Source organism: Coregonus clupeaformis, chromosome 1, assembly GCF_020615455.1.
Source record: "Coregonus clupeaformis isolate EN_2021a chromosome 1, ASM2061545v1, whole genome shotgun sequence".
In the NCBI taxonomy this organism is placed as follows: domain Eukaryota; kingdom Metazoa; phylum Chordata; class Actinopteri; order Salmoniformes; family Salmonidae; genus Coregonus; species Coregonus clupeaformis.
The window spans coordinates 69,911,008-69,931,074 of record NC_059192.1 but is presented as its reverse complement, the minus strand read 5'-3'; the positions used below and the strand labels follow the sequence as shown (position 1 = coordinate 69,931,074).

The 20,067-nt window shown below is 40.3% G+C and overlaps 1 protein-coding gene across 2 annotated transcripts in view; it reads left to right on the top strand.

Moving 5' to 3' along the window:
• The window catches only part of cpn1 (carboxypeptidase N, polypeptide 1), a 201,048-nt gene that overhangs the window by 70,662 nt on the left and 110,319 nt on the right, over nucleotides 1–20,067 (top strand). The window contains exon 3 of one of the 2 annotated variants that reach the window (XM_041883952.2): nucleotides 9,495–9,650. The exons of the other annotated variant lie outside the window; for it this stretch is intronic. Coding sequence (XP_041739886.1) covers nucleotides 9,495–9,650 — 156 coding nt within the window. The remainder of the gene's footprint in view (nucleotides 1–9,494; nucleotides 9,651–20,067) is intronic. 2 annotated transcript variants of the gene reach the window in all.

Sequence of the window (20,067 nt, the reverse complement as noted above, 5' to 3'; positions counted from 1 at the left end):
TGACTCTAGCTAACCTATGGTTGAGTTTGGACACATTGTGGCATTGTTGGACAGGAAAAAACATTAATGCAAGCTCATTGCCTCATAGCGGCCATATTGTTTCAACTAGAGTCTTGGAAAATATTGTATTTGAAGATGTGCATCCATAGATGCTATATACCAAATGTGGTGCCGATCTGTACAGCGATTCTGGAGAATAATATTTTTAAAGTAGTCAACATTGTTGAAAATTGTCCAAAATACATCAAAAGCATATTATATTGCATGGTCAGTTTCATTTTGAGTTCTGATATTTGGCAAGCATGGTAAACAATACAGAATTAACTCATCCTAGGGCAATTTGTCAAATTTTTCCTGATGGTGGCACAGTGGGTCCATAGCTAAACCCCAGCATTGCTGTTTGCAGCTCCTGTATATTTTTTATTTTTAGGGGTTCAGTAGCCTCGTTGCGAAGCAGGCTTTCCTAAAACGTATATGTTAAACCAGTCAAATGTAGTCAAATGTGTTGCTTGGGCGGAGCTCCAATGGTGCTCACCAGATTAGTGCAGTAGGAGCAACAGTGCGTGAAGACAAAATATATGAAGTGATATTTTGCTGTAAAGGCTAGCATGAGGGACAAGAAATAGCTAGCTAAAATGAGGTTTGTTTTGAGCAAAGTCAGCTAACCTTGTAAGCTACCTAGGTATAACTAAGTAGCTAGCTACTAGCTAGTTAAATTTCTCTCACGTGTATACAGCCAACAAAATGTTAATAAAAACAGCATATTATTGACCTAAAAGGTTAGCCGCGTTAGCCCAGTCGCTAGTTTATCCAGGGTTAGTGATACATAGAGAAACCATGTACTATCTATCTATGGGAACAACTGCAATAATTTTGCAAGCAACATTGCTAAAATGAATAAAATAAAATAAAATGAACCTAATACAATTTTACCTGTGGAGGTGTTGCTGTTTATATACAGAACCACATTCCTGTGAAGATTAGAGAGGATCTCATGTTAAATACCGTTTAAGTAATATGGCTACAGGTTCATCTGCCTCACCTAAAACCAATTCTGGTGGGAAGCTGCTATAGACCACCAAGTGCTAACAGTCAGTATCTGGATAACGTGTGAAATGCTTGATAATGTATGTGATATCAATAGAGAGGTATACTTTCTGGGTGATTTAAATATTGACTGGCTTTCATCAGGCTGCCCACTCAAGAGAAAGCTTCAAACTGTAACCAGTGCCTGCAACCTGGTTCAGGTTATCAGTCAACCTAACAGGGTGGTTACAAACAGTACAGGAATTAAATCATCAACATGTATTGATCATATCTTTACTAATGCTGCAGAGATTTGTTTGAAAGCAGTATCCAAATCAATTGGATGTAGTGATCACAATATAGTAGCCATATCTAGGAAAACCAAAGTTCCAAAGGCTGGGCCTAATATTGTGTATAAAAGGTCATACAATACGTTTTGTAGTGATTCCTATGTTGTTGATGTAAAGAATATATGTCGGTCCGTGGTGTGTAATGAGGAGAAAACAGACACTGCACTTGACACATTTATGAAATTGCTTATTCCAGTTACTAATAAGCATGCACCCATTAATAAAATGACTGTAAAAACTGTTAAATCCTTGTGGATTGATGAGGAATTGAAAAATTGCATGGTTGAGAGGGATGAGGCAAAAGTAATGGCAAATAAGTCTGGCTGCACAACCGATTGGCAAACGTATTGCAAATTGAGAAATCATGTGACTAAACTGAATAAAAATAAGAAAAAGAACACTATGAAACAAACATAAATTATGTAAAGAATGATAGTCAAAAGCTTGTGAGCACCTTAAATGAAATTTTGGGAAAAAAGGCAAACTCAGCTCCATCATTCATTGAATCAGATGGCTTATTCATTACAAAACCAATGATTTTTTTCATTGGCAAGATTAGCAAACTTATGCATGACATGCCAGCAACAAACGCTGACACTACACATCCAAGTAAATCTGACCAAATTATGAAAGACAAGCATTGTAATTTTGAATTCCGTAAAGTGAGTGTGGAAGAGGTGAACAAATTATTGTTGTCTATTAACAATGACAAGCCACCGGGGTCTGACAACTTGGATGGAAAATTGCTGAAGATAATAGCGGACGATATTGCCACTCCTATTTGCCGTATTTTCAATTTAAGCCTACTAGAATGTGTGTGCCCCCAAGCTTGGAAGGAAGCAAAAGTCATTCCGCTACCTAAGAATAGTAAAGCCCCCTTTACTGGCTCAAACAGTGGGTTCGATCCCCGGGACCACCCATACGTAAAAATGTATGCACACTTGACTGTAAGTCACTTTGGATAAAAGCGTCTTCTAAATAGCATATTATATTATATTATTATAAACAGCCGACCACTTAGCCTGTTACCAACCCTTAGTAAACTATTGGAAAAAAGTGTGTTTGACCAGATACAATGCTATTTTACTGTAAACAAATTGACAACAAACTTTCAGCATGCTTATAGAAAAGGACATTCAACAAGCACAGCACTTATACAAATTACTGATGATTGGCTGAGAGAAATTGATGATAAAAGGATTGTGGGGGCTGTTTTGTTAGACTTCAGTGCGGCTTTTGACATTATCGATCATAGTCTGCTGCTGGAAAAACGTGTGTTATGGCTTTACACCCCCTGCTATAATTTGGATAAAGAGTTACTTGTCTAACAGAACACAGAGGGTGTTCTTTAATGGAAGCCTCTCAAACATAATCCAGGTAGAATCAGGAATTCCCCAGGGCAGCTGTCTAGGCCCCTTGCTTTTTTCCATCTTTACTAACGACATGCCACTGGCTTTGAGTAAAGCCAGTGTGTCTATGTATGTGGATGACTCAACACTATACACGTCAGCTACTACAGCAACTGAAATAACTGTAACACTTAAAGAGTATGGACAACATAGATGGGAAACTATTGAGAATGTTAACAGACTGTATTGCCACCCCTATTTGCCATGCCTTTAACCAAAGCCTAAAGGAGCGTTTGTGTCCATAGGTGTGGCAGGAAGCTAAAGTAATTTCACTACCTAAAAATAGTAAAGCACTCTTTGCTGCCCAATCAGTTTGCTGCCTGTTCTTAGTAAACTGATGGAGAGAATTGTGTTTGAACAAATACAATGCTATTTTTTAAAGAACACATTGACTACTGACATTCAGCATGCATATAGGGAAGGGCAATAAACTTGTACCTCACTGTGCATCGGCAGGACAGAACAGCTACGTCTGATAAGACGAGGGGTGGGGGTGTGTGTCTGTTTGTCAATAACAGCTGGTGCGCGATGTCTAATATTAAGGTAGTCTCGAGGTATTGCTCGCCTGAGGTAGAGTACCTCATGGTAAGCTGTAGACCACACTATCTACCAAGAGTTTTCATCTATATATTTCGCAGCTGTCTATTTACCGCCACAAACCGACGCTGGCACTAAGACCGCACTCAACGAGCTGTATAAGGCCATATGCAAATAAAAAAATGCTCATCCAGAAGCGGCGCTCCTAGTGGCCAGGGACTTTAATGCACTAACTCTAGACCACCTTTACTCCACACATAGAGATGCATACAAAGCTCTCCCTCGCCCTCCATTTGGAAAATCTGACCACAATTATATCCTCCTGATTTCTACTTACAAGCAAAATCTAAAGCAGGAAATACCAGTGACTCGCTCAATACGGAAGTGGTCAGATTATGCGGATGCTACGCTACAGGACTGTTTTTCTAGCACAGACTGGAATATGTTCCGGAATTCATCAAATGGCATTGAGGAGTATACCACCTCAGTCACCGGCTTCATCAATAAGTGCATTGACGACGTCGTCCCCACAGTGACCGTATGTACATATCCCAACCAGAAGCCATGGATTACAGGCAACATCCGCACTGAGCTAAAGGGTAGAGCTACCGCTTTCAAGGAGCGGGACACTAATCCGGACGCTTATAAGAAATCCCACTATGCCCTCAGACGAACCATCAAACAGGCAAAGCGTCATTACAGGACTAAGATTGAATCCTACTACACCGGCTTTGACGCTCGTCGGATGTGGCAGGGCTTGCAAACTATTACAGACTACAAAGGGAGACCCAGCCGCAAGCTGCCCAGTGACGCAAGCCTACCAGACTGGCTAAATGCCTTTTACGCTCGCTTCGAGGCAAGCAACACTGAAGCATGCATGAGAGCACCAGCTGTTCTGGACAACTCTGTGATCACGCTCTTCATAGCCGATGTGAACAAGACCTTTAAACAGGTCAACATTCACAAGGCCGTAAAGCCAGACGGATTACCAGGATGTGTACTCAGAGCATGCGCGGAGCTACTGGCAAGTGTCTTCACTGACATTTTCAACCTCTCCCTGACCGAGTCTGTAATACCTACATATTTCAAGCAGACCACCATAGTCCCTGTGCCCAAAAAAGCGAAGGTAACCTGCCTAAATGACTACCGCCCCGTAGCACTCACGTAGGTGGCCATGAAGTGCTTTGAAAGGCTGGTCATGGCTCACAACAACATCATCATCCCGGAAACCCTAGACCAGGGCTGCACAACCCTCTTCCTGGAGATCTACCGTCCTGTGGGTTTTCAGTCCAACCCTAATTTAACACACCTGATTCTACTTATTAGCTGCTCAACAAGACCTTAACTAGCTGAATCAGATATGCTAAATTAGGGTTGGACTGAAAACCTACAGGACAGTAGATCTCCAGGAAGAGGGTTGGGCAGCCCTTCTCTAGACCCACTCCAACCCGCATACCACCCCAACAGATCCATAGATGACACAATCTCAATCGTACTCCACACTGCCCTGTCCCACCTGGACAAAAGGAACACCTATGTGAGAATGCTGTTAATTGACTACAGCTCAGCGTTCAACACCATAGTGCCCAAAAAGCTCATCACTAAGCTAAGGACCCTGGGACTAAACACCTCCCTCTGCAACTGGATTCTGGACTTCCTGAAGGGCCACCCCAGGTTGCAAGGGTAGGCAACAACACATCTGCCACGCTGATCCTCAACACGGGGGCCTCTCGGGTGCGTTCTTATCCCCTCCTGCACTCCCTGTTCACCCACGACTGCGTGGCCAAGCACGACTCCAACACCATCATTAAGTTTGCTAATGACACAATGGTGGTAGGCCTGATCACCGACAACGATGAGACAGCCTATAGGGAGGAGGTCAGAGACTTGGCAGTGTGGTGCCAGGACAACAACCTCTCCCTCAATGTGAGCAAGACAAAGGAGATGATCGTGGACTACAGGAACAGCAGGGCTGAACAAGCCCCCTTTCACATCGACAGGGCTGTAGTGGAGCGGGTCGAGAGTTTCAAGTTCCTTGGTGTCCACATCACCAACAAACTATCATGGTCCAAACACACCAAGAAAGTTGTGATGAGGGCACGACAACACCTTTCCCCTCAGGAGACTGAAAAGATTTGGCATGGGTTCCCAGATCCTCAAAAGGTTCTAAAGCTGCACCATCGAGAGCATCCTGACCAGTTGCATCACCTCCTGGTATGGCAACTGCTCGTCATCCGACCATAAGGCGCTACAGAGGGTAGTGCGTACAGCCCAGTACATCACTGAGGCCAGGCTTCCTGCCATCCAGGACCTATATACTAGGCGGTGTCAAAGGAAGGCCCAAAACATTTTCTGAGACTTCAGTCACCCAAGTCATAGACTGTTCTCTCTGCTACCACACGGCAAGCGGTACCAGAGCGCCAAGCCTAGGTCCAAAAGGCTCCTTAACAACTTCTACCCCCAAGCCATAAGACTGCTGAACAATTAATTAAATGGCCACCCAGACTATTTGCATTGTTCCCCCCCCCCCCCTCTCTTTTACGCTGCTGTTACTCTCTGTTTATTATCTATGCAAAGTCACTTTAACTCTACCTACATGTACATATTACCTCAATTACCTCGACTAACCTGTGCCACCGCACATTGACTCTGTACCGCTACCCCGTGTATATAGCCTCGCAACTGTTATTTTACTGCTGCTCTTTAATTATTTGTGACAAATAAAATTTGATTTGATTTGAGTTGTGCATAAAGGGTGTGACTATTGAGTTGTGCATAAAGGGTGTGACTATTGAACAAGTTGAAGAAACTGAACTCCTAGGAGTAACATTGGATGGTCAGTTATCATGGTCAAGTCATGTTGACAAAGTTGTTGTGATGATGGGGATAGGTATGTCTGTTATAAAAATATTTTCTGCGTTTTTGACACAAAAATCAACTGTACTATTTGTTCAGCCGTTGATCTTGTCCCATCTTGATTACTATCCGGTAATATGGTCAGGTGCAGCAAAGAAAGACCTAGCAAAGCTGCATCTGGCTCAAAACAAAGCAGCCCGCCTTGCCCTTAACTGCGCACACAGAACTAACATCAACAACATGCATGATAGTCTTTCATGGTTGAGGGTTGAGGAGAATTTGACTACTTTTTGTGTTGAAAATGCCTAACCACTTGTACAATCTATTTGCATACACCTCAAACAGACATACTGTACATACCCCACCAGACACGCAACCATGGGTTTCTTCACGGTACCAAACCAAAAACTGATTTAATGCATCGCTCAGTTATGTATAGAGCCATGTCATCAAAAAGTAAGTTTAGCTTTAAAAAACAGATAAAAAACATATAGTATCACAGCGCCTCTCCTCTTTACAAATATATAATTTTACTGTACTGTATATAAGAATATGTATATATGAATGGTGTGTAAATAGTATTTCTGTTGTCTCTTGGTGTGTTTCCTATTGAGTGTACGAAACATTAGGAACACCTGCTCGTTCCATGACATAGACAGACCAGGTGAATCCAGGTGAAAGATATTATCCCTTATTGATGTCACTTGTTAAATCCACTTCAGTCAGTGTAGATGTAGGGGAGGAGACAGGTTAAAGAAGGATTTTCAAGCCTTGAGACAATTGAGACATGGATTGTGTATGTGTGCAATTCAGAGGGTGAATGGGCAAGACTAAATATTGAAGTGCCTTTGAACGGGGTATGGTAGTAGGTGCAAGGTTTGTGTGTCAATAACTGCAATGCTGCTGGGTTTTTCACACTCAACAGTTTCCTGTGTGCATCAAGAATGTTCCACCACCCAAAGGACATCCAGCTAACTTGACACAACTGTGGGAAGCATTGGAGTCAACATGGGCCAGCATCCCTGTGGAACTCTTTCGACACATTGTAGAGTCTATGCTCCTACAAATTGAGGCTGTTCTGAGAGCAGAAGGGGGTACAACTCAATATTAGGAAAAGGTGTTACTCAGTGTATAACTCTTATTTTTATTTAATGTAATATCTTATGTTGTTCCTACATTTACATTTTAGTCATTTAGCAGACGCTCTTTTCCAGAGCGACTTACAGTTAGTGAGTGCATACATTTTTCATACTGGCCCCCCATGGGAATCAAACCCACAACCCTGGCGTTGCAAGCACCATGCTCTAACAACTGAGCTACTGAGCTACAATAGACAGTAATTCTTGTCTATCACTGTTCTGACTTTGTCATGTAATTGTACATTTTATGTGGACCCCAGAAAGAGTAGTTGCTGCATGTGCAGTAGCTAATGGGGATCCTAAAAACTAAACTTCTCTACTGAACTATAATATAATATAATATGCCATTTAGCAGACGCTTTTATCCAAAGCGACTTACAGTCATGCGTGCATACATTTTTGTGTATGGGTGGTCCCGGGGATCGAACCCACTACCTTGGCGTTACAAGCGCCGTGCTCTACCAGCTGAGCCAGAGGAACTATACTGTACAGTCGTGGTCAAAAGTTTTGAGAATGACACAAGTATTGGTCTTCACAAGGTTCGCTGCTTCAGTGTTGAGAGATATTTTTGTCAGATGTTACTATGGTATCCTGAAGTATAATTACAAGCATTCCATAAGTGTCAAAGGCTTTTATTGATAATTACATTAAGTTTATGCAAAGAGTCAATATTTGTTATGTCTATCTGAAAGAGGCAGTATGTGCTGATAGGATTTGAACCCGGGCCGCCATGGGTTGGCATGTATTTCAAGACTAAGTCACTAACCCTCTAAGCCATGGCAAAAGTCAGGGTTGAACACTATGGAAGAGCATGCATGTGTGAATTGCTGGTTCGAGTCTTGACTCCATCTCTTCCACTTACACAAATTTTATAATATGTTATAGGTTGCTTTTATCCAATGCAACTTACAGTCATACGTGCATACATTCGTGTGGTCGTGAGATTCAGACCCACTATCCTGGCGCTGCAAGCGCCATGCTCTACCAACTGAGCCACAGAGGACCACCATGTGGGTAGTGGACACTTCAGGAAAAAGTATAGGTTATTGACATGCATAGCCTGCAAGTGGCTCCAACCCACAAAGAGCACAAACATAGACGTATATTTGGCTCAAACATAGACGTCTATAATGAACTGTACTCTACTATAATGTACTCTGTACTGTAATGTACATTACTGCTCTGTAATGTACTGTACATAACTATACTGTGCTGTACTGAACTATATTGTAATGAACTGTACTGTACTGAACTATACATTACTGAACTATACTATACTGTACTGAACTGGTCTGGATCTAAAGGGTTACGGTCTTGACTTAATCTCTGGTACTCACACCAATTTTATACTTTTCAATCCATGTGGGTAGTGGACCAGTACACACTTCAGGAAACACTGTAGAGTATTGAGATGCATGTCCAACAGGGGGCTCCATTCCCTCCAAGAGTGACTTGAATTGTCAGGCCCAAACTCACTCAACTTCAATGGATCACAGCGGCCATGACGTTTAAGATGTCAACTTCATTTATAATACATTTAAAGATCTTGGTCTATAGATGCTGTTAAGCAAGTTTGGGAGAAATTGGTTTAGTGGTGTCTGAGGAAATGTTGTTTAAAAATGTTGAAGAATTTACACCATTTTTAAAATGGCGGATAATCCATCACTGTGACGTCATTGGTCCAAGAGGCAAATTTGTTCCTCCGGTAAACATATGTACCAAATTCCAAGACTCTAGGTTGAACGAGGTGGCGGGCTGACCTTTTGAAGTCAAAGTCTGTTTATAGCGCCACCATTTGGCCGAGTTGCAACATGTGTAACCAGATGTATTTGTGCATCATTTTACAGCATCCCATAAATACAATATGGTTTCACCAGCTTTGCTGCTGAACCCCTAATAGTGAAAGCCAACAAATACAGTAGGGTTTCACCAGCTTTGCTGGTATGTATGGCCTAAAATGGGTATGTTCTAAATGCTGATTTAGTGCTTAGGCACCTAAAATAAAGAGCACTACACCACTGACCGTAGTACTGGTAATTACTGATTGTGTTTAATTATTCAAAGTAAAACCATAAAGTACCCATTGTTTAATCACTCTTACCAGGGGAACATCAGCTGAAATAGGACTTTAAGATATAGTGTAACCTTATAGGATTCTTCTTCTGTTTGTATATAAGGGTCCTGAGTTCAATGGCTACCTAGTTGGGCGAGGCAACTCCAGGGAGGTGGACCTGAACCGGAATTTTCCAGACCTGAACGCTCTCATGTACTACTACGAGAAGACTAATGGTCGGAACCATCACCTGCCCCTGCCTGATAACTGGGAGCATCAGGTATGTACCAGACAGCCCTGCAGATCAACCACAAGCCAGAGTACAGGAAGAATACATGGGGTTAAGACCAGGGGTTGGAACCCAACATTTATTCCAATAGTTTATTTCTGAACAGAACCACTATTTTTTTCCGCTTCTTTCCACTGTTCCGACCAGCAAAATAAAGTTCCGAATAACATTTATATTATCGCACAATCAAAAAAAAACAATGATGATATTAACACTACAATCGCCTGGCCTTTCAGCCTATAAGTACCCGATAGAGAACGTTGCTGGGTTTCTCCTTTAGTATACTCATCAGATGCATATCAACCCACAAGGTGCGCAAACATAAGCACCAACGCATGATAAATAGTGCATAAACAACTGTAAAGCATGAATTGCATTAATAAATATTTGTGGAAATATATACATGTAAAAATATAACAACAATAGTTATTTGTTTAGATAGAGTCAAGGATATGTTTTGTATAATTCTACAAAGTGGTAGTGAAAAATGTGGGCCTAAAGACAATTTTTGACACTTCCAGCCAAAGACCCATCAACAATCTAACAGTCTAATAAATACATTTAATATATGCTATCTAAAGAATAATCATTTTGTTGTGTTTATATAGGTCTTAGGTAATATTACAATACTAAAAAACTATTATTTCAAAGAACATAATAACATTTTGATTACTTTCTTTTAGGCTACAAGTAAAAATGAAAAACCGATAGTTCAAGTCCAGCACAAAGAAGTCCATTATAATTTTGTTTTGGCAGGTCTAAAAAAACATTGTGAAAATAAGAAAATGTATTTAAAAGAAAACAGAATAGCATATTTTAAGTTTATTATGTTACTAGTCTTTGCTTAGTAGCCAGAGCAATGCTGTCATATAGAAATCAAAATGTTTTACCTGCATGTGACTCTAAAGGATTTGATAAAGTGACGCTTCTTTCCCTGCATCTGTCAAATACAAGATGCGCCCATCTCTTCATGTACAATTTGTCAACTGATAATATTGTCCCTAATAAACTATTGTCAATTTAATCTTGTCTATAGGCTGTCTTATTATGTGTGAAATTATTTTGAACATAGTTTAGGTGTAGTTTCGATGGGCTGGCTGCGCAGGCTGACTGGAATCATTTGTTTCCCCTTCGTGCATGAACTTTGATAGAGTCAAGGATATGTTTTGCATTATTCTAAAGGCCTACTGCAACACGTATCATGTTTTAGTTTCCCTTACAATAAATGTGATTAGTAAAAGAGTTAGAGTAAATAAAAAAGTCCCATAACAGCTTATTTTTGCAAAGTAAAACGTAAAAGAGAATGGTATCAACCCACAAGGCGCACCATCAAATTATTAACATGAGCGCCAACGCTGATAAATAGGCATAACACAAACTCATTACACTATTGTTATTCTAAATTAAAATCAATGTCTTCACCTTCCTTATCATTCACTTAGGCCTAATTTAAATTCAAATGTGAAGTAATATGCACAGCTTTTGCCCATTCATCCATTTGTCATTCATTCCTCATCAACTCGAATAGAGTCAATGATATGTTTGACATTATTTTAAAGGCCTATTGCAACACGTAGCATGTTTTCATTTTCCCTTACAATATATTTGATTAGTAATAGAGTTATAGTCCCGTAACAGCTTCTTTTAACAAAGTAAAATGTAAAAGGGAATGCTAAAAACCTGCAAAACATGAGCGCCAACACTGATAAATAGCCATAACACAAACTCATCATTACACTATTTTCTTTCCAAATTAAATCAACCTCTTCACCCTCCTTATCATTGTTGGTCCTAATTTAAATTCAATTGTGAAGCAAAATGCACAACTATTGCCCATTTATCCTTTTGTCATTCATTCAGTGAGGAGAGAGAGACGTATTAGCACCTGGCTGGGTACCAAAGTCTTACAGCACATAGTCAAAATTCGGACAAATGAGCAATACAAACATTTAGGAAAAGTCAGGGAAGGAGCAGGATATCGTTTTTCTTTAGGCCGATTTGTTCTATTTACAAAATAAAACGTCAGTGGTCGTTGGCATATGGCGGTTCTAGTGTTAAAATATAGCTGGTAAAAGACATCAGATGGTTTCTCCTATCGCTTATAAGAATCTTTCACGGTTGAAATTCTCCAAATGATACAACTCTAACAGGACTGGTAGGATCTATGGTGGAAAATGCCTCAGACATGATTTTATATCACGTTAATGACCAATGGTTGAAAACTGTTTAAAAAGATAAAGTATTTAGCTTTTAAAATACACAAAATGGTGTCCTCTATCATTTATTACAATCTTTCATGGTTGAAGTTCCCCAAATGATGTGCATGCGCGTACCAATACATTTACGTCATTTAACAGACGCTCTTAACCAGAGCGACTTACAGTTAGTGAATACATATTTTTTAGTTTTTTTTGTTTTTTTATACTGGCCCCCCGTGGGAATCGAACCCACAACCCTGGCGTTGCAAATGCCATGCTCTATCAACTGAGCTACATCCCTGCCGGTCATTCCCTCCCCTACCATGGACGACGCTGGGCCAATTGTGCGCCGCCCATGAGTCTCCCGGTCGCGGCCGGCTGCGACAGAGCCTGGATTCGAACCAGGATCTCTAGTGGCACAGTTAGCACTGCGATGCAGTGCCTTAGACCACTGCGCCACTCAGGAGTGCGACGCATGGGGAGTGAGTAGCTCCGTTTTGTACAGACAACAAAGGTTAAATTGAGCCTCTAAACACAATATATCAATATATCCCCAAGCAACTGGGAGAGAGTGAGTGAACGGTCAGTTACATACAACAGCAAACAAATCAGTTGGTAAAGCGGCATGGCGACACGAATCCAACAAGCCATGGTTTCCCTCTGAGGAAAAGACAAGGAGCAACTTGGAGATGCAAACGAGAGTAATGAACAGCTAAAGGATATCCAGGAAAACATAGCTAAAATTGTGCGCCGCCCCATGGGTCTCCCGGTCTCCCGATCTCTTGTGGCACAGCTAGCACTGCAATGCAGTGCCTTAGACCACTGTGCCACTCGGGAGGCCATAGTCATGGCATGGTTTCTTTTTAGCCAAATGTTGAATAGACATGCAGACAAATTAATTAATGCATGAAAATATAAATAATAGCCTACCGTTTGTAGTCTAAATAAATTGATATTATTTTGTTGGGTAACGGATCGGCTCTCGGAGCTCATTAAGAGGTGGCTTCTATCTTCAATATAATCATTCATTCAGAAGGTTAAACACATAGGTCTTAGGCCTGCAGTAAATTAAATTAGATTACCAGGTTAACTTTTCATTAGATTATAATAATCCATGCCTTCTGGGAATGTTATAAAGTCCGAAAGTTATGGTTGGAGTTAGACCTGTGGCTGTCAGAAGTATTACAATGGAAATTAACTTTTAATCCGTCTGTCTGCATATTTCAAGACATGGCATATAAGCGTGAAGTGAGATAGGTTGGACGATACTTTTCTCGTCAAACATCTTGAAAAAACGTATACTTAAAAACAGAAAATTAACTAATGTCAGCCTTTAAATGCTTTATTATCCAAATGTTGAAAGTGCGTGTGGGCAACGGAGAGAAACAAAATCGTACAGTTTGAGGCCATGTGGTGGAGAGTGATGCGGGCACTGGAGATGGGGGTGTGAGCAGGTGGGTCTGGGCAGGTGTGATGTAGTTGTTGTTTGGATGTGTATGTTTTGTATTGTCTAAAAATATAAAATTAAATCGTACAAAAAAAATGTATAAGGATAAATGACACGTTTGCAACACACAACTGATTATTCATTATGAATAGGATTTATTTCATTTACATTCTTCATTGTAACCATAATGTCACAAATAATTGAACACACACAACATGAGCAGATTAACTTGGTCAAAACATTTCTTTATTAAAGACTATCAGAAAGAATGTTAATATATTTCTTTATTAAAGACTATCAGAAAGAAATTAATATATTAAATTGCCTAAATAAACTAGTACATTTCATAAATAAATGAAGGAGCTCAGGTCTTGAAAATATGGGCAACCTTTTTCCCCTCCCTATCCTCGCTGGACTCTCTTTCATTCAGTTTCTTTTTCACATCAGTAAAGAAGGACTCCGTGTTTCAGAAACTCACTTTGTATAAAGGGGCTATATTTGTGATATATAATTATTTCTGTCTGTTTTTAGAGGGAGAGAAATCGTTAGTCAAGTGTAATTGCCCCATTGTATTTACCCAAGTTCTCTCTCAACTCCGGGACCACCCGCCAGAAATTGTTTTGTTGTTGCCTGATGCAGGACTCTAGTGCCAGAGAAGAGAGACTCTTGGACTGAAACATTCACACCTACATTAATTTTATGAAAAGATAGTCAATTTGTGCCACAGTTCAGACTACCAATAGATCAGTGTTCTAACTCCCCCTTGTGATAGTGTGATGCAATGACAGAATGACGCAATTTACCACAATCTGCCACCATCTAACACAAATGGTCGCTTCATAAGCTCAAAACTTTTAATTGAGGAATCACTGTACATGAACGAACAAGACAACAAAACTTGCAAACTTAAGAAGATGAATTGGACTAGCAAGAAAACAGAATGAGATGAAACATGAGAATATTGTCCTTACCAAAAGACAAGGAAAAAGGGGACCTTTCCAGCTACGTGGTCAAACTGATATCAGAGGAACTTCACGTGGCTATATCACCAAAGGATCGGGAATGATGCCATAGGATCGGTGTGAAACAGTTGAATGCTAAATACCCTCGCATGGTAATCTTCAAGCTGTGGAACTATCAGACCACAGGAGGGAAGGAGATCAAAATTCACGGCCAGTCCATTTGATTCGTCCAGGACCTGTCTGCTAAGCTGAGAAAAAACCCGCAAGCAATAGATTCCGATCAGTCACTGGAGGAAAAAGGAATCAAATCTCAACTCTGCTTCCCGGCAGTGCTGTGGGTATGGAATGGAACACAAAGGATGGAATTCACAAGTGCCAATGAAGCCCTAATCAAAATATACAAGAAACCTTCCCAGTAACCTTCCCAGTTGAAGGAGGAGAGCACCCTGCTCTGGGAAGATGACAAAGTAGGAAAAAACAATGAGTGCATTAGGCTACATACCTGAGACCAGCTTATCGTAAGTTGAGACAAAATCCTTTCCCCCTCCCCCCAATGCAATTTATACTCTACTTTCCCCAAATAATTGTTCTTCTCTATGAAGAACTGATAGAAGTAGCCAATGCTAATGGGCTACATGAATACAATTAAAAACGGGAATATAGCATGTATGTCAATAACTGTTCTATGGATGTGTGTGTGGATGTGTGTGGGAGCGTAGGTGTGTATGTGTGTGTGCGTTTGTATATAGATAAATGGGAGTGTGAGGGAAGAGTAAGGGATGGTGAACATTACTATGTGTAGGTTATATGTTGGGCGAGAATGAATGAGAATGGATGAGTAAGTCGATGGATGGATGGGTGTAAGTGTGTCTGAGAGGGAGGGAGGCAGGAAAAAGATGGGAGGTTGGGACAAGATTGGCTTGGGTTGGTAAGGGTGGGCAAGGATGAGAGGTAGGGACAAGCTTAGCTTGGGTGGGGAAGGGTACAAAGAAGTACTTTGCTTTATGTTTTTTGTTTGTTTTCTGTTAAAAGTTAACCATGCCTGTTCCATCTATCATTGAAGAACCAGATAAAGCATTTTAGCAGACATGTCATATGAGGGCGGTGGGCATTCCATGAAATGGGAGAGTCATAGTATGAATTCATAGTTACTGTATATATTACTTATATGTAATACCAACAAAATCCAACTTATTACATAGAATGTGCATGGGCTCCATGATGGATAAAAAAAAGCATACGGTTCTTGAACACTTAAAGAGATTGTCAGCAGATGTGGTTTTCCTGCAAGAGTTACATTTCAAAAAAGGAGAATTGAATATTTAAAGAGGAGCTGGGTTGGAGAGGCCTATGCTGCCACCTACTGTAGTAATGGTAGAGGTGTAGGCATCCTGATAAATAAGAATACACCATTTTCCTTATATCCCAGCACAGGGACCAAGAAGGCCATTTTCTAATGTTGAATTGTGCTTCGCGTGATGTATTGTTGTCTCTACTGTCTTGCCTTTGTGCTGTTGTCTGTGCCCAATAATGTTTGTACCATGTTTTGTGCTGCTACCATATTGTGCTGCTGACATGTTGTGTTGCTGCCATGCTCTGTTGTCATGTGTTGCTGCCATGCTATGTTGTTGTCTTAGGTCTCTCTTTATGTAGTGTTGTGGTGTCTCTCTTGTCGTGATGTGTGTTTTGTCCTATATTTTTATTTTTAAATCTCAGACACCGTCCCCACAGGAGGCCTTTTGCCTTTTGGTAGGACGTCATGGTAAATAAGTATTTATTCTTAACTGACTTGCCATGTTAAATAAAGGTTAAAGAAAAAGAAAAGAAACAGGTGAAATTCCGCCCAAACTCTGTATGCCATGGGCTCTCCAACCCTGTTCCTGTAGCTACCAAGTGCTTAATTTGGGAAACCAAGTGAAATCTGTTCGGGAACATCGATAGTAACATGTTTTCACAACGAAACATATTTCATTAAACTGTTGACAGCCCCTCTCTCTGCGTGCTGGAGAAAGGAATGATGGAGAGAGTGGAGGAGATGGACACACACAGTGGTGAGATATTCTGTAGCTAAAAGTAATGTGTCAGCCTATTAATTATGAATATATAAAGAATGCCCTATTACTAGGCTATTCAAAATCAAATACAAATTCACTATAATTGTAGGTTGACTCTGAATTTGTTTAATTTAGTCTAGACCAATTATGTACCAAATAAATCTTAAAATCAGTTTTTTTGTATGTTTTTCTGCCATGTGTAATATGTGGTAGACTATGTATTGTATAACGCACAATCATTATTTTAATTCAGGTTTTTTGTGGGGCTTGGGCTCATATATAGGCCTATGCTATGCATAAGCTCTAATATGCATATGGTTGTTTTGAATTAATCATCACCTTAGAAAGCGCTGTCCATTTAGTTGTGTTAGGCTTTGAAACAACATCCACAACACATGTTTTCCACTCAGGTTCAACCTGTTGTTGAACTTCTTTCTTCAAATTGATCAATCACTGTGAGGTGAGTTTTTAAAGCACATACTGTTTTGATGATAAGTGTTTGATGTGATTTTTTATTGCATTTGCATTGATGTCAGAGTGGTTAGAGGGACAATAGAGCCCTGAGTACCAGGCCATTAGCAACCTGATGATCATTAGCGAGTTGGTACTACTAACACATGTCCAGAGTGCATAAGAGGAGATTATCGTGACTCATGACTGCCGGTGTGGCAGATATATTGGTCACTGCAAACAGCCCTACACCTGGCACGTACTACCATACCCCATTCAAAGGCACATATACACAATCATATGTCTCAATTGTCTCAAAGGTTAAAAAAATCATTATTTAACCTGTCTCCTCCCCTTTATCTATAATGATTAAAGTGGATTTAAGAAGTGACATCAATAAGGGAGCATAGCTTTCACCTGGATTCACCTGTTCAGTCTATGTCATGGAAAGAGCAGGTGTTCTTAATGTTTTGTATACTCATTGTAGTTAAATGCACTAAAGAGGAACAATGGGTACATATTGACGATGCGCATACTCATCCCCAGACTCGTTACATGTCTATGTTCTAAGTATAAAGATAAGAACATTAACAACTTCATAGTTAAGAACACTATAACAATATGGATGAAAATGAAACATTTTCTACAAGAACCAATATCACTCCCTAAAAACACAACCCTATGCAAAATCCTTGGACAGCTTTTCAGAATTCACAGATAAATTGGTCCACATGGAAAACTAAAAGCATAGAAACTGTATATGACTTGGTAATAGGAAATACATTTATTTCCATGACAGAATTAAAAATCAATTTTGGACTGACCAATGTAGATATTTTAACTTAAGTTTCATATCACGAAATTTCGATTTGAAACCTTTTGGACAACAGAGCAATCTTGAGGGAATCGTATTTGAGTCAGAAAAGGATATTCATATGATAGGTAAGATACAAAACCTTGCAGAGAGTCTATCCAACTGACCTACCTCTTAGAATAAAATATAAATGACTAGAACCAAGACTTAAAAATAACTGGTATTGGCACAATATGGAGGGAATGTTGGAACATACGTAACACAATTACAGTTAATGCAAATGTACGCTTAATCCAGTATAAACTAATGTATAGAATGTATTACACAAAATAAAAAATTCACATTCTACAGCACAAACTAACAATGACTCAATAATCCATGCCTTCTGGGAATGTTATAAAGTCAAAGTTATGGGCGGAGTTAGAAAGTTAGCTGTCCGAAGTATTACAATGTAAATTTACTTTTAATCTGTCTGCATATTTCAAGACATGACATATGAGGGTGCAGTGAGCTTTTTACTGTCCTATGTGTCTTAACCAGGGGTTGGAACCGGATCAGGGAACAGAACAGAAAATCAGAAAATAACTACAATTTTCAAGGAACAGAAATGGAACCTGGAACGAAAGTGATACAAAATATTCTAGTCCCACAACAAAACGCAACAAAGCACCTAACTCTGTCACTCCAGTGTCTGCCTGCAAGCTGAAAATATTTGCCTGTGCATGTTTAGGCTACCTGCCCCTCCCCCTCTGAAGCATAGGCTGATGTTACAAGCTTGATTCAGAAGATAGGGAGAGAGATTTTTAATTGATAAACTTTTTCAATACTAGTGAAGCTTGTTAGCTACAGTGATGGAAAAAAGTATTTGATCCCCTGCTGATTTTGTACGTTTGCCCACTGACAAAGACAAATCAGTCTATGATTTTAATGGTAGGTTTATTTGAACAGTGAGAGACAGAATAACAACAACAAAATCCAGAAAAACACATGTCAAAAATGTTATAAATTGATTTTCATTTTAATGAGGGAAATAAGTATTTGACCCCTCTGCAAAACATGACTTAGTACTTGGTGGCAAAACCCTTGTTGGCAATCACAGAGGTCAGACGTTTCTTGTAGTTGGCCACCAGATTTGCACACATCTCAGGAGGGATTTTGTCCCACTCTTCTTTGCAGATCTTCTCCAAGTCGTTAAGGTTTCGAGGCTGACGTTTGGCAACTCGAACCTTCAGCTCCCTCCACAGATTTTCTATGGGATTAAGGTCTGGAGTCTGGCTAGGCCACTCCAGGACCTTAATGTGCTTCTTCTTGAGCCACTCCTTTGTTAGCTTGGCCGTGTGTTTTGGGTCATTGTCATGCTGGAATACCCATCCACGACCTATTTTCAATGCCCTGGCTGAGGGAAGGAGGTCCTCACCCAAGATTTGACAGTACAAAGAGCTCGATTTTGGTCTCATCTGACCACAACACTGTCACCCAGTTCTCCTCTGAATCATTCAGATGTTCATTGGCAAACTTCAGACGGGCCTGTATATGTGCTTTCTTGAGCAGGGGAACCTTGCGGGCGCTGCAGGATTTCAGTCCTTCACGGCATAGTGTGTTACCAATTGTTTTCTTTGTGACTATGGTCCCAGCTGCCTTGAGATAATTGACAAGATCCTCCCGTGTAGTTCTGGGCTAATTCCTCACCATTCTCATGATCATTGCAACTCCACGAGGTGAGATCTTGCATGGAGCGCCAGGCTGAGGGAGATTGACAGTTCTTTTGTGTTTCTTCCATTTGCGAATAATCGCACTAACTGTTGTCACCTTCTCACCAAGCTGCTTGGCGATGGTCTTGTAGCCCATTCTTGTCTTGTGTAGGTCTACAATCTTGTCCCTGACATCCTTGGAGAGCTCTTTGGTCTTGGCCATGGTGGAGAGTTTGGAATCTGATTGATTGATTGCTTCTGTGGACAGGTGTCTTTTATACAGGTAACAAACTGAGATTAGGAGCACTCCCTTTAAGAGTGTGCTCCTAATCTCAGCTCGTTACCTGCATAAAAGACACTTGGGAGCCAGAAATCTTTCTGATTGAGAGGGGGTCAAATACTTATTTCCCTCATTAAAATGAAAATAAATTTATAACATTCTTGACATGCGTTTTTCTGGATTTTTTTGTTGTTATTCTGTCTCTCACTGTTCAAATAAACCTACCATTAAAATTATAGACTGATCATTTCTTTGTCAGTGGGCAAACATACAAAATCAGCAGGGGATCAAATACTTTTTTCCCTCACTGAAGCTAGTTCAGGCTTGTTATCAAGCTAGCTCAAAGAACATTCAAAGTTCCTCCATAGAAGCCGCTGCTCCTAGGTATAATTCTGTGGACCTATACTGAACAAAAATATTAATGCAACATGTAAAGTGTTGGTCCCATGTTTCATGAGTTGAAATAAAAGATCCCCGAAATGTTCCATATGCACAAAAAGCTTATTTCTCAC